The 12,265-nt window shown below is 34.9% G+C and overlaps 1 protein-coding gene across 4 annotated transcripts; it reads right to left on the bottom strand.

Moving 5' to 3' along the window:
- Window positions 1-1,328: 1,328 nt before the first annotated feature.
- On the bottom strand, window positions 1,329-10,224 carry LOC108867275. 4 transcript variants are annotated; one of them, XM_048578070.1, is made up of 11 exons: window positions 9,690-10,224; window positions 9,104-9,155; window positions 8,370-8,660; window positions 7,648-7,955; window positions 7,101-7,187; window positions 6,220-6,714; window positions 5,901-6,062; window positions 4,239-4,370; window positions 3,075-3,122; window positions 2,488-2,963; window positions 1,329-2,048 (listed from the first exon to the last, which is right to left on the bottom strand). In XM_048578070.1, exons 3-11 carry the CDS (start codon window positions 8,465-8,467, stop codon window positions 1,416-1,418), a joined length of 2,439 nt encoding a protein of 812 aa, XP_048434027.1. In that variant the 5' UTR covers window positions 8,468-8,660; window positions 9,104-9,155; window positions 9,690-10,224; the 3' UTR covers window positions 1,329-1,415. The 4 variants fall into 4 exon arrangements, with proteins under 4 accessions (XP_048434027.1, XP_048434029.1, XP_048434028.1 ...); XM_048578072.1 differs by lacking the exon at window positions 8,370-8,660 and having other exon boundaries at window positions 9,690-10,223; XM_048578071.1 differs by lacking the exons at window positions 8,370-8,660; window positions 9,690-10,224 and having other exon boundaries at window positions 9,104-9,657.
- Window positions 10,225-12,265: the final 2,041 nt, after the last annotated feature.

The following is a 12,265-nucleotide window of genomic DNA, read 5'->3' as shown; positions in this document are numbered from 1 at the left end:
TAACCTTAACCATTTTACTGCTGAAGTGAGTTTCTCAACCATAGTTTTCTGCGTCCACTGAAGCAATAATAATAGCAAATCTGGAATCCCTTCACCGCTAACGGCACTTGTAGCGAGCTTCATATTGAACTTATTTTGTACATCCTTAGATTGTTTCTTCATTGCTTTCACAATGGGTGCATTGCGGCAGGTTCTCCACCCGTAGAGTCTGTCCACCTCATTCAATGCAACAATGAATTCCGTATTCCGCATTTTAAAAAGATTGAGTGACTCTATTGTCCAAGGCTCTGAGCCATGCATAATGTCAACAACCAACATAGCTATATCACATAAACCTGAACCCCGTGCCCGGAGGTGTCAATGACCAAAAGACCAAGGACCTTCATCTTCGCATCAGCTTTCGGTTCCTCGGTCCTCTCACGGATGTTCCCATCAGAAAATATGTTGCTCCAATCTGTTATGATTAATACCTCCAGCCTCACCTTCCTGAACATTTGTGCCTCGGATACAATCCAGCAACTTAGTTTTACCAGTATCAACATGGTCCATAATGCAGCAAATAGGAGAACAAAGGTTATCTCCACTCTTCTTTTTTGCAAGGTTTCTCCTTTCATCATTGTAGGATTCTTTTACCTTCACATCCTCACAGGCCGCCCACGTATGGTGAATTTTCAAGTCAAATACATGAGCAACACGAATTAAGTGATGTAGAGCATGTGTGACCATTGGCCTTCACACGTAGGCCAATCTGCTCTCATACCATAAGAAAGTTAAGGTTCCACCATAAAATCGATTGACAATATGGTGAGTAGCCAAACTTACGTATAAGTCAATGGAAGGTCAATCCTCCAATCAATGTGTGATTCATTATCAACACTTTTTACTTACGTCGTCAACATAAATATCAAGTAGTTTTTTACTTATTCTCACCATACTGAGGTTTTGATTTTATTGGTTGATAAGGAACGGTTGTTTTCTTTATATCACGTGATGGATTACCATGTCCTTCGGTACTGTATTTATTGTGGCTCGACAGTGCCTTCTACTGCCTTCCTTTTGTATGCCTGTATGGCTTAGTTTTGTTATTCTCTGCTTGCTGGGTTATATATATATTTTTTCTACTACAGATAACATTGCTGAACTTTTCCCCTTTTTGGGATTGCTTCAATCAATTCATTTTATCGACCAAAAAATAGAGCTCATAGAAAGAGTTTGTCTTAGAAACAAACTCCAAATAGAAATTCACCAAAAAAGAAAACTAAAAAATATAAATTGAAGTTGGAATTTTCTTTAATGATCAAAGAAAGTACATTATTAACCAAGGAAAAATCACATTCGTAATTGGCCAAATACTAATAGAAAGCATATACATTGGATTCTCTTTACAAGTTTCTTAATAAGTAGCAAATCCAAACTTAAGTAAAGATAACATTGGAATTCAACAACTTTTTATATGGTTTCTTATCAAATATTCCCCGTCCAAAAGTAGAAATGAATAATGCAACAAGCAACGGAAATTGCATCCAGATGAAGGAGGCAACTGGAACGCTGGCAAGCAAAATGATTGGAATAACAGTCGATGATTTCCCGTCAAGTATAATGTAAAGGGCACAAGAAAAGACAATCATCATGGTGGCGATAGATAAGAAGAGGGTGAAAAGGCCTATTATCATTTTTGTGGGCAATGATTTGCGGAAATCATCTTCAGAATAACGTGATGTGAGAATGCCTAGAAACATGATAACCGAAGTTGTTGAAGAAAAGAGCGAGATTGCATCTGAAACTATAAATGTTGTGAATACCTTTTTAGTTAAGAATTTAGGAAGGCCTGTATTTTCATCATTTCCACCTGGAACTGTGAATGCTGCAGCAAACATTATGGTGACAATAAGAGCACCTACAACTGTACAAGAAGTTGATGTTTCCTTCATTGACTTTTCTGCCTCTTTTCCCATTTCTTTGTGATTCTCCATAAATACTTCTCGCGGTGTCATATTATCTCGGTTTACAGATTCCCGATCCCTTGGATATGCATGGCTCTCCACCTCCTGCATTGTTGGCGACAAAAGATATTTAGGGAAGTGACTATGAAATCCTTATCTCTTCATATTAATCCTTGAACATTTGGTCTTTGAGACACCACATAACCCTAAATCACTAGTTAAGTTACATAGGATGATAGTATAGTACGTAATACATAATAATGTTTTTCTTTTAATTTCAATATTTTCCTGTCATGCTTGTGCACGTAGACAAGCTTTTACTTTTTTTTTTCTTTTTTTTTTATTATTTCTGAGTAATTCTGCATTCTCTGTTTTTTCTTTGAAATTGAATAAATAAAATAACAAAATAAGGGAGGGGAATAGGAGAAAATGAGAGTAAAACTATAGCCACAAAAATATGTATAAACAACATATAGACAAAATATATAATTCATAAATATAGGCACATATGTATATAGAGGTAGATAGACAGATAAATAGTCACCTGAAACCACTGTAGTTCTCTTTGCATTTGCAAAGCTGCACCTCGAATGTGATCAATCTGTGACAATGGGGTAATACTTGCCACTGTGTGTAGCATATTATTGCCAAAGTAATTTCTCCACCCTACTATGTCTTGTATTAGACCGTGGCCAGCATTGTTATCTTGTTCATGTAACAACTCATAAAGGACATATATAAGATTATAAACTTTGTGGCGACGACATTCAGCGGCAATTTGGAATAAGCTTTGATAGTTTTTGCTCGTAATGTAACTTACAGGTATAGGAAATGACTCATCATTTAATTCATTTCTACAGAAATGAGTAATATACTCCACATGCCCTCGTTCTGCTGCAACGCACAGTGCTGCCTTAAAGGCTTTAGTTTCATCTGTATTTTTTGTGGCTTTACACATGAGGGGTAGAAACTGTTGGACCCGCTCATGCATCAATTTCATCTCATATATATGATTGATTCCTAAGTTCATTCAAGAAAACAAATATAAAACTACAATTAGTTTAAAATAATTTTAATTTTAATAAAATAATCATAAAAAAAATCAATTAACAATATGAATGCGTGACCTACCCAAAAGTTTTTGGAGATTCGTCACTAGTCGTTGGAACAAACCCATTACTGCATTACAAGTCCAATTAGACACATACATATACCTACCAAATATATGTACACACGAACGCGCACACTATTATTGAGAGAATATATATTACAACTACAAAACAAGGAAACAAGGGATTGTTCTTTGCTTAATACACACAAGCTTACCACATCTCTTTTCAAGGAGGATTCCTCAAGTCAAAACGGTACGCCAAATTAGATTTGATGGTCCCAAGGAGTGCAATTGTGAAAGTTTGAACTCAAGTTAACAGGTTTGGCGTTCTAAACCTTTGTTCATTTTCCACGGTGACCAACCCCTTGGGGTTTTCATGTTCAAGATTTACTTTTGAAGAATTATGTTTACTTCTTCTTTCTTTTCTTTTTTTTCCTTTTTTTTTTCTTTTTTTTTCTAAATTAGTTTGACTATATTCAGTTTCCCTTCCTTTTAATGCGGAGATCGATATCATGTCCCCTCGTCCTCTTGGTTTTTTAAAGAAACTACAGGCATAATGAATTGGCCTCCTGCTGGTTTCCAATTATCAAAAGAAAAACACGTGTTTATATGACTATCTTAACGAACATGTTTGGAAATTTTGTGTTATAGTAAGGGTAATGTTAGGAATATTAAAATTTTAAATTAAATTTTGTAAACCAAATGATGTGGATGTTAATGATTGAATTATTATTTAAGTACTGATTAACATGTTTACTTCATATTGGTGACACATCATTTGATTTCTAATTTGATTTAAAATTTTGATCTCTATATCATTTAATTGTGTTTTATATATTGTTTTATTACAATGCGTTGTCAAGTTGTTAAGTTTTGTTACACGACCGGGCCAACTTAGAATAGTAAATGGCTCAATCAAAACAGCTTGAGCTTGGTATCAAGCTTGAATTTTTTAAGCTCACTCTAGCTCAGCTCGAATCACAAGAAAGTCAAGCCTGGCTTGAGCTCTAAAAAAGTTAAATAAATCAAGCTTGAGCAGTGTGACATTTCGTTTGGTCGACTTATTTATAACCCTAAGTAGGAATTATGGAATGAAGATGTTCATATATTTTTGTAGTAGCACTATGGAACAAATTACCATGGCATTAACAAAAGCCAAATTGCACTGCAGACATGTAAAATACCTGAGGAATTGAGATGCCATTGATTCTCATTTTGGTTTGACAGAGGCCTTTGATTCTCTTTTTTGTTTGAGAGGTGCCTTTGATCACTCTGGTCACTTTCCTTAATGGGAAGAAGAGGTTTTATGCGTATACCTATCAAGATAAGAATACAAGCCCAACCATTAATTCAAAGAAATATTCTAATGAAGCAAGATTTGTATGTTAACTACGTATTCATGCATTACTTCTAACTGAATAATCGTTGATTCATTTAATACGGATGAATGACTAAACAATTTTCAATTTGATTGTTGTTTTGTGGAGATGACTTTTAGATAATTATTAAAAATATGAATGGCTTCGATTGTAACATTTCTATGATAAAAATCATTATTTACAATAATAAAAAAAAAAAAAAATCAATATTTACAATTGGGTGAATAAGGAAGTGCACCCACAAGTTTACATGAAAATTATTCGCAATAGAATTACCCTTATCTTTATGGTGGCAAAGTAAAGACACGAATTTCAAATTTCATTAGGCTCTCCAAATTTTGGAGTCAAAAGTCATATTTGATTATAGGTGTAACCCTAGATTTAAAAGCGGGAATCTACCTTAAGAAGATGCAAAATTGTATTTCAATCAAGTTGGAATTTGAGTAATAATTGTAAGGGATAACTACATTTTACATCCTCAAAGTTTGATGTGATTTTTTAATGAGCCATAAGGTTTCAATTTTCTCACATTACACCCTAAAATTTTAAAATTGTATCAATTTACACATTTTGTATAATTGAATGTCTAATTATTCATTAAATTGATGAGTTTTTTAGTCAATGTGGTGTAAATGTTAATTACATATCAATTCAATTATGGGTTTCATGCTCCCCATGTCATCAAATTTAACAAAGATTCAAATAACTCGTTAGACAAAAGGTGTAAATTACTACGATTTCAAAACTTAGGAGCAATGTGAGAAAATTGAAACCTTGTGATCCATTTTGGAAAGGGTTTTTAATGGTATTCGAAATTGACCTAACTCGTCGTTGTGGTCATAAATTTCAAAATTGATCAATGTTGTCCTTAAAATTGAGTGTCACGCATCAATTTGGTCATTCCATTAGAATTATGTCACTTATTATGTTAGTGTGTTGACATGGCACACATATGTGGTCTACAAGTCTAATAAATAGTGCCACATGGATTATACAAAACAATTCATTCTTTTAAATGAGAAAAAAAAAATTTCGACAACCGAGCCAACAACCAACAGCGGAGACCAAATGGGTGTAACCTCTCTGTAGCCTCAATCATTGACTGACATCCGCTTATAAACTTAACTTTATATATTAACTTCATTGTCATAAACTTAATATGTGTCAAACAATTATGAGTGAGGCTACAAAGAGGTCACATCTATTTTGGTTGTAGAAGATTTGATCTTGAATCCAGCAAAAACCACACAAGATTTTGAACTAGTAATGGTGTTCAAGGAGAAAGAAAAAAGAAGAATTGGGATACCGATGTGTAATCCTAATCACTGGACCAATTTTACATAAGTGGACTATTCCTAGTAGTGAATCACAAAATTGAACTTATATCAAGTTTTTTCATTTAGAAAAATTGCAGTTACTCAAAATATGATGAGAAAATAAAAAAGCAATACTTTAATTTGTACTAACCGTAATAGATCAAATTTTCCCATAAACTGAGCCGGCTTCCACTTAAAAATGCTGAACGATTACTGGCCAATGTTGCTAAGGGAATATCCCCGTTGTAGTCCATGTTGTAGTCTTTAGCCACAGCCAATTGCGGGTAACGTTGAATCAAATCCCACACAATATCTGTATATAATAGAAGTGTGAAAAAAAAAAAAAAAAGAACACTAAGAAAAAAAATTTGTAACACAAAAAAAAAAAAAAAAAAAAAAAAAAAAAAATTCACACAGGAAAAGATTGACATTAATAATTGGCCATGTTTGAAACTTGACCAAAATTGTACCAAATCTTCTGCGACGAAAACCGAGAGAAATAAGTTCAGCACCATCGACAACTCTTAGTGTTTCACGAGTGAAGGAATAGAGATAGCGAGCCATTCTTTCCCCTTTTTCCTTCCTCTCAGCGTGGATAACTAGAGGGTTCTGGGTGTCATCATCAGGTAAATTTGTAAGTAAATTGTGGTTCTTTGCAACCATGCGTTTGGCTACTTCAACCATTTCTGGATATTCTCTCACTAAATGATACAAAGCTGTATAACCATGTCTGTCTTGTATTTCCAGGTCTTCCTTTTCCATTAAGTCCACCAACTCTTCTATATTGCGCACGCTGCACTTGCTTAACCTTTTGACTGCGAAGTGAAGGGCCGTACCGTAAAAAATTCTTGCACTTCGTACCTGGCGATGTTGGCGAAGAAACTTGATCGCTTTATCCCAATCTTTAGACTCCACATATTTGACGAAAGTTTCATGGATATTGTTGGCATTGCTCTCATCATGTCCTGCCATGTTTGGCAATTGCTAACTTTCCCATACTTGAATGAAAATAATTAAATACAATTTTAAAACAAATGGGAAATTCTGCGGCAGATGAACTAAAAGAAAATGGATTAATAAAGCTGTTAGTAGCAGTCCTGCATTTCTACCTAATGGACAAAACCAAATCATTCAAAATACGGGAAGAGAAAAAGTTATATAACTTATATAACAGAGATTCTAATTATAATATCACTGAAGTATTTTGTGATAAACTTCACACCTAGTAATAGGTGCTTGATTAAGTAAAAGACACTACCAGTGTTGATAGTGGTGAGCCATGTTAGGCTTAAACTTTCTATCATTAAATAGATGTCTTAATTTGTTAGGATCAAGGTATATACATATGTACCTCCAGTGTGCCCTTCTTCCATTTTCAACTCTGGCCTAGCATCACGATCAGTCGGAGTCGGATACGCTTGAAGAATTGTCCTCTTATCTGAGAATGAAAATGTTGATGTTTAGATGATGGATGCCATTCAATTCCTATTTTTCGTTTTTTTTCAATTCCTTTTTTTCCTTTTCGTCTCTTCGTCCAAATTCCTATGTTTAAAAATAGTACTGAAGAAATCATTGTTGTGCGTACTGTGATACACCACACTTTTCGAGTGCATATATATTAATTATGTAACACATCAAATTATGAGAATACTTAATCCATAATAATTACAAAATATTCCTCCTCAAATCAGAATAGATCACCTCCAATGTACAACCATTGTCGTATGTTTATTAGCTTTTCTATTTCCTTGAATTTTTTATGCATGTGAGAATGTGAAGATAAAAGAATTCTAAAACGAAGAAATCTTGCAAGGGATCATAAGAGATTGGTCTACTTATCATATTGTCAATTGGTTTTACAGTAAAGTATCAACTTTCTTCAATATATATGTACGTACCTATTTCACCTGATGATTGATTATATCGATTATATCCAAGTTTAAAATTTTCAGACAAAGTATCCCATGCGTCTTTGGCCGAGTCTAGGTCCTTTATAAGTTTATACGTATCATCCCCGCAAGAATTCTTGATTGCATATAAGGCTTTGACATCCTTCTTCCTCAAAGCCTCGTTTTCAAAGTCATAGGTGTCTTCGACAACGTCCCAAAGATCTTCGGCCATCAAGTAGCTCTCAATCCGAGAACTCCAACTTTCATAGTTTTTACGGTTAAGAAGTGTATGAACAATTGGAGCTGTCATGTTCAATCTGTCCATTCATTCAACGAGATTTTATGTTAGTCGAGCATATGTGGAAGGAAGAAAGAAAAAAAAAAAGCAAATATTTCCTAATTTTAAATAAGAAGCCCTACAAGAACTAGTGACAAACACCACCATTTCTATATATCGGTGTACAAAGAAATGGTAGAAGTCTCATATATTCAATTAACCTCGGTCTAGTCTGTGAGTTGAATATTTCATAATTCAATATCGGTCAAATTATGACCATGTGGATTAAAAAGATTTAAATAATAAAAAATAGTTTTGTATAATTATAAACTTAAAAAATAGAAAAATAAAAGAAAAAGAAAAAATCATCTTCTTTCTTCCCGTCCCACCCGAGCAACCACTACAGACCCCACCCCACCCCACCCCGTCGCACATGTAACGCAACCATACACACCTAAGCTGCTTTGCAATCCCCTCCGTCTCCATTTTCTTTTCATCGATCGACGAAGTGTTTCCAGTCACCACCCCCATCGAGGCCGCAAAAATCACCATCCGACCGACACGACAAGATCTCAAAGAACGGCACGTTGTGAAGAACGACAACGTTTCCTCCTTCGTCTTCTCATCACCGTGGCTAGGTCCAAGCCGTACGATGGGTCTGTTCTTCTATGGTAGTCGTGAGGGGTTGAGCTGGAGAGGCTGAGCTGATGGGTCCATTTCAAATCATCTTTTTATTTTGAATCATCTATACATTTGGCAATATTTTATTAAATTTGTAGAATCCAAATATGTGCCAGGATTGCGCATGACAAAATTTTTGGCAAAATTATTACAGACAAATCACATTGATTTGAAGTATTCATTTTCAAGATTTACATCAATCAATTTTCCATTTTAAGGACCCTATGTGAAAAAAATTCATTACAAAAACTTGTAAGATAATACATGTTAATTATACAAACTTGAAATAATAAAAACTAACACTGATTAAACTCTATTTTTATCTCTGACCAGATTGATTAGTAAATCACCTTTTTCATTTTTTTCGTTCTGGCACACCATAAAACTTAACAATGCATAAATACCACAAATAAACATCATAAATTACTTACAAGAGCAACAAAATGAAGTTTTTTATAGGCATAAAGAAAACGAAAATGAAGATAGAGAAAAGGAGAATAGTAATACCTGTCTGTGCGTCCTCCTCACTACAAAACCTTGTTGTACTCAACACTCATCACTGCAGAACAACAATCCATCATATGAATTATCAAAAAATTGCATGCAACGACAATTATTAACAACAAAAAACAAAAATTCAAATCTCTAACACATGAAGGCCCATGCAAGATCTGAAAATATACAATTCAGATCTCAAAGAATATGAACTCAAACCGAAAAGAAAAAAAAAATCAGATCTAAGGCGGTTTGGAAAAACCCAAATCTGATCTGAAGCAAAGAGGAAGAGAGAGACAGAGAGAGAGGGATTGTTGGTGATGCATAGGTGGTGTTGGTGATGGTGGGTTTTTGTATTAGCGGGAGATAGAGAGAGACTCGGTGAAGAGCCTTCGTGAGGAAGAGAGGGAGTGAGAGAGAAAAGGGTGACCGAGTGTGAGAGAGAAGACTGTTTTGTTTGAGAGAAAGTGTTTGGTGTGGGGCAAATTACAGAAAAGAAAAAGAACATAAAAAGCGTTTGAAGATATCTGAATCATAAAGCACAAGAACAAGAAAATATTTGTATAGGAAACAGGAAAAGTTACCACCAAGGCACAACCTCGAATACATTTGGTTAACGACGCTGATCTTCGGTGTCCGAGTTTCAAAGCCCGCCGATAGTGTTCTTCGGTGTCTGCAGTGTGTTAAAAATGGTGTCCTATAGCTACTTAGCTAGAATTCTCGTAGTGAAGCTTTGGTCTTTCGTCTTTCTTCTACATGCACGCCCTTCCTCTTTTCAGTTCCCACTGCCCAACCTATTCACCACCGCCAGAATTCTCACCGGCGAAAAAAAGAATGCAAAATAGGTTTCTGAATAAACCGCCCACCATGACCTACTAGCCGACCAATCTTTCAGTTCAACAATTATAGGGAGTGATCTTGTTCATGTGCATTTGAAAATGTGTGCAATTAAATAATGCATAATAGCTGTCGAAAGGAAAAATACGTAAGAAAAAAATAGAAAACTGTAACTCAAACTGCTCAATCACCTCTAAAATGGAAAGTCTGCTTATCTGAAAGAATGATCAAAGTCTCGAATTTCAATTCAGGGTTTTTCCTAAAACGTGCTAATGCTTGTGGGTTGATATCAAGTTTTCTATTCTATGTCTATAATAAAATATCAACAATTAAAAGAGGCTTGGTACCAAGAAAGATTCAAAAGTAGTACAAAATTAAACGCTTTGTACAATGTCCTATTTGATAACCGTTCTGATTTTTTTTTTTTAAATAAACACAATAGTTGAGAATTAAAAACAAAATATTTATCAAACGGCTTCTTATCAAACCTAAAACGAAATGATTATACATCCAATGGTCTCCAATATCAAATTGAAGGTATTCGGAAAAGTAATTCCCATTGAAAAGTAAAATTAACGATGTAGACATATAAATTTCGGTGAAAAAAAATGAAAAAAAATGAGAAAAATGAAGAAAAATTTAATCAACCTACGAATACAAGAATAGCATTTTCACAAAAGAAAATGACCAAAGTATAATCAACCTTCGATGTGCTCTTTTGTTTTTTGGCCAACTTGTAAGACAAGTAAGACTCATATCTTTTCTCATCTCTTTTACAAATTTTAGAAAAAATTATACTCCACATGAAATCAATGATAGATTTTATACATATACAGCCATTTGATAGTGGAGCCTTCTTTGCTTTTCCCATAATGCATACTGTTTAATTCTCTTCTTTTGAGGAATACACTTTCATCAACTTTGTTTAATTTTCTTCTTTTGAGGAATACACTTTCGTCAATTTTGCCTCATTGATAACAATCATAAAGTAATATGAAAACAGTACGAGCTGTTCTTTTGCGGCAAGGAACGAAAAGACAGTTACAAAACATTAGTGCAAAGGTGTTATATATTTTTCAATTAATTAATGGCAACACGATCATGATTCATGAAAGTTCTTACAGATTTAAATAGATAAACGGAACCCCATTAGCAATCAAATTCAAGAATTTTGGCTTCTGGGAAGTTGCTAGAGAAAAGTCATAATCTTTAGTTAAGAGAGAACAAACATTTTATGTTGAGTGCTTAGCACAATTAATCAATGTCACAAATGTTAGGTATGGTTGAGTGGAAAAATTAGGTGAAATTAATGGGTTTTGTGTGGTAGTAAATAATCTTAGTTTAATTAAGTGTGTGGTGTAACTTTCATTTGGTTTGCTATAAATACCCAAGTCCCCAAGCATTGTATATCATCCAAGAAAAAACAAAGCCTATAGCTAAATAAGAAAAGCTTTGCTAATTAGTTTGTTTTGTGAGCTTTCTTTAGGAGTGTGCTCTATTTTCTTCTTCTTGGGATCATTAGAGTTATCTTGGATACTCTTCTTATTCAACAATTGGTATCTAGAGCCAAGTCGGTCAGGGATTGTTCTTGGTAGAGCATTGGTTGTAAAGTCTCTTGAAATTCCGAGTATGCTCTGTGGTTGCAGTTTTGACTGATCTTCCACATCAGAAAAAATTTCTTGAGATTATTGCTGTGGTTATCACAAACCTTGAGAGGGAGCTTCTTTGTGTCGAGAGTAGTGTATTACTCTGCACGGTAGTCACTCAAGCTTGTTCGGTGTAGTCAAAGTCTTGCCGATACGATGGGTGATCTTCAAGTTGTTGGAGGAATCAAGAAGCTCAACAACCAAAACTATAACACATGGGCAACGTGTATAGAGTCTTACCTTCAAGGTCAAGACTTGTGGGAGGTTGTCGGTGGTAGTGAAGCTACACAACCGGCAGCGGAAGATGCTAACGGCGTCTTGCGGAAGTGAAAAATTAAAGCGGGCAAATCAATGTTTGCTTTAAAGACCACAATAGAAGAAGAAATGTTGGAGCACATTCGGGATGCTAAAACGCCAAAGGAAGCATGAGACACTTTTGTTACACTCTTTTCGAAGAGGAACGATACAAAATTGCAACTTCTCGAGAATGAGCTGCTATCGATGGTACAACGCGACATGACGATTGCCCAGTACTTTCACAAGGTGAAGTCGATATGCCGCAAAATTTCAGAATTAGATCCAACAGCTCCTATTGGGGAAACCAGGATGAAGAGAATAATTATCCATGGTTTGAGACCCGAATATCGAGGGTTCATTGCCGCTATACAAGGATGGCCGACACAACCATCGC

This window comes from the organism of the source record quoted next, unplaced genomic scaffold (assembly GCF_019419815.1).
Source record: "Pyrus x bretschneideri cultivar Hongxiangsu unplaced genomic scaffold, Pyrus_bretschneideri_v1 Contig12, whole genome shotgun sequence".
NCBI lineage: Eukaryota > Viridiplantae > Streptophyta > Magnoliopsida > Rosales > Rosaceae > Pyrus > Pyrus x bretschneideri.
This window is presented reverse-complemented; position numbering and strand designations above follow the sequence as displayed.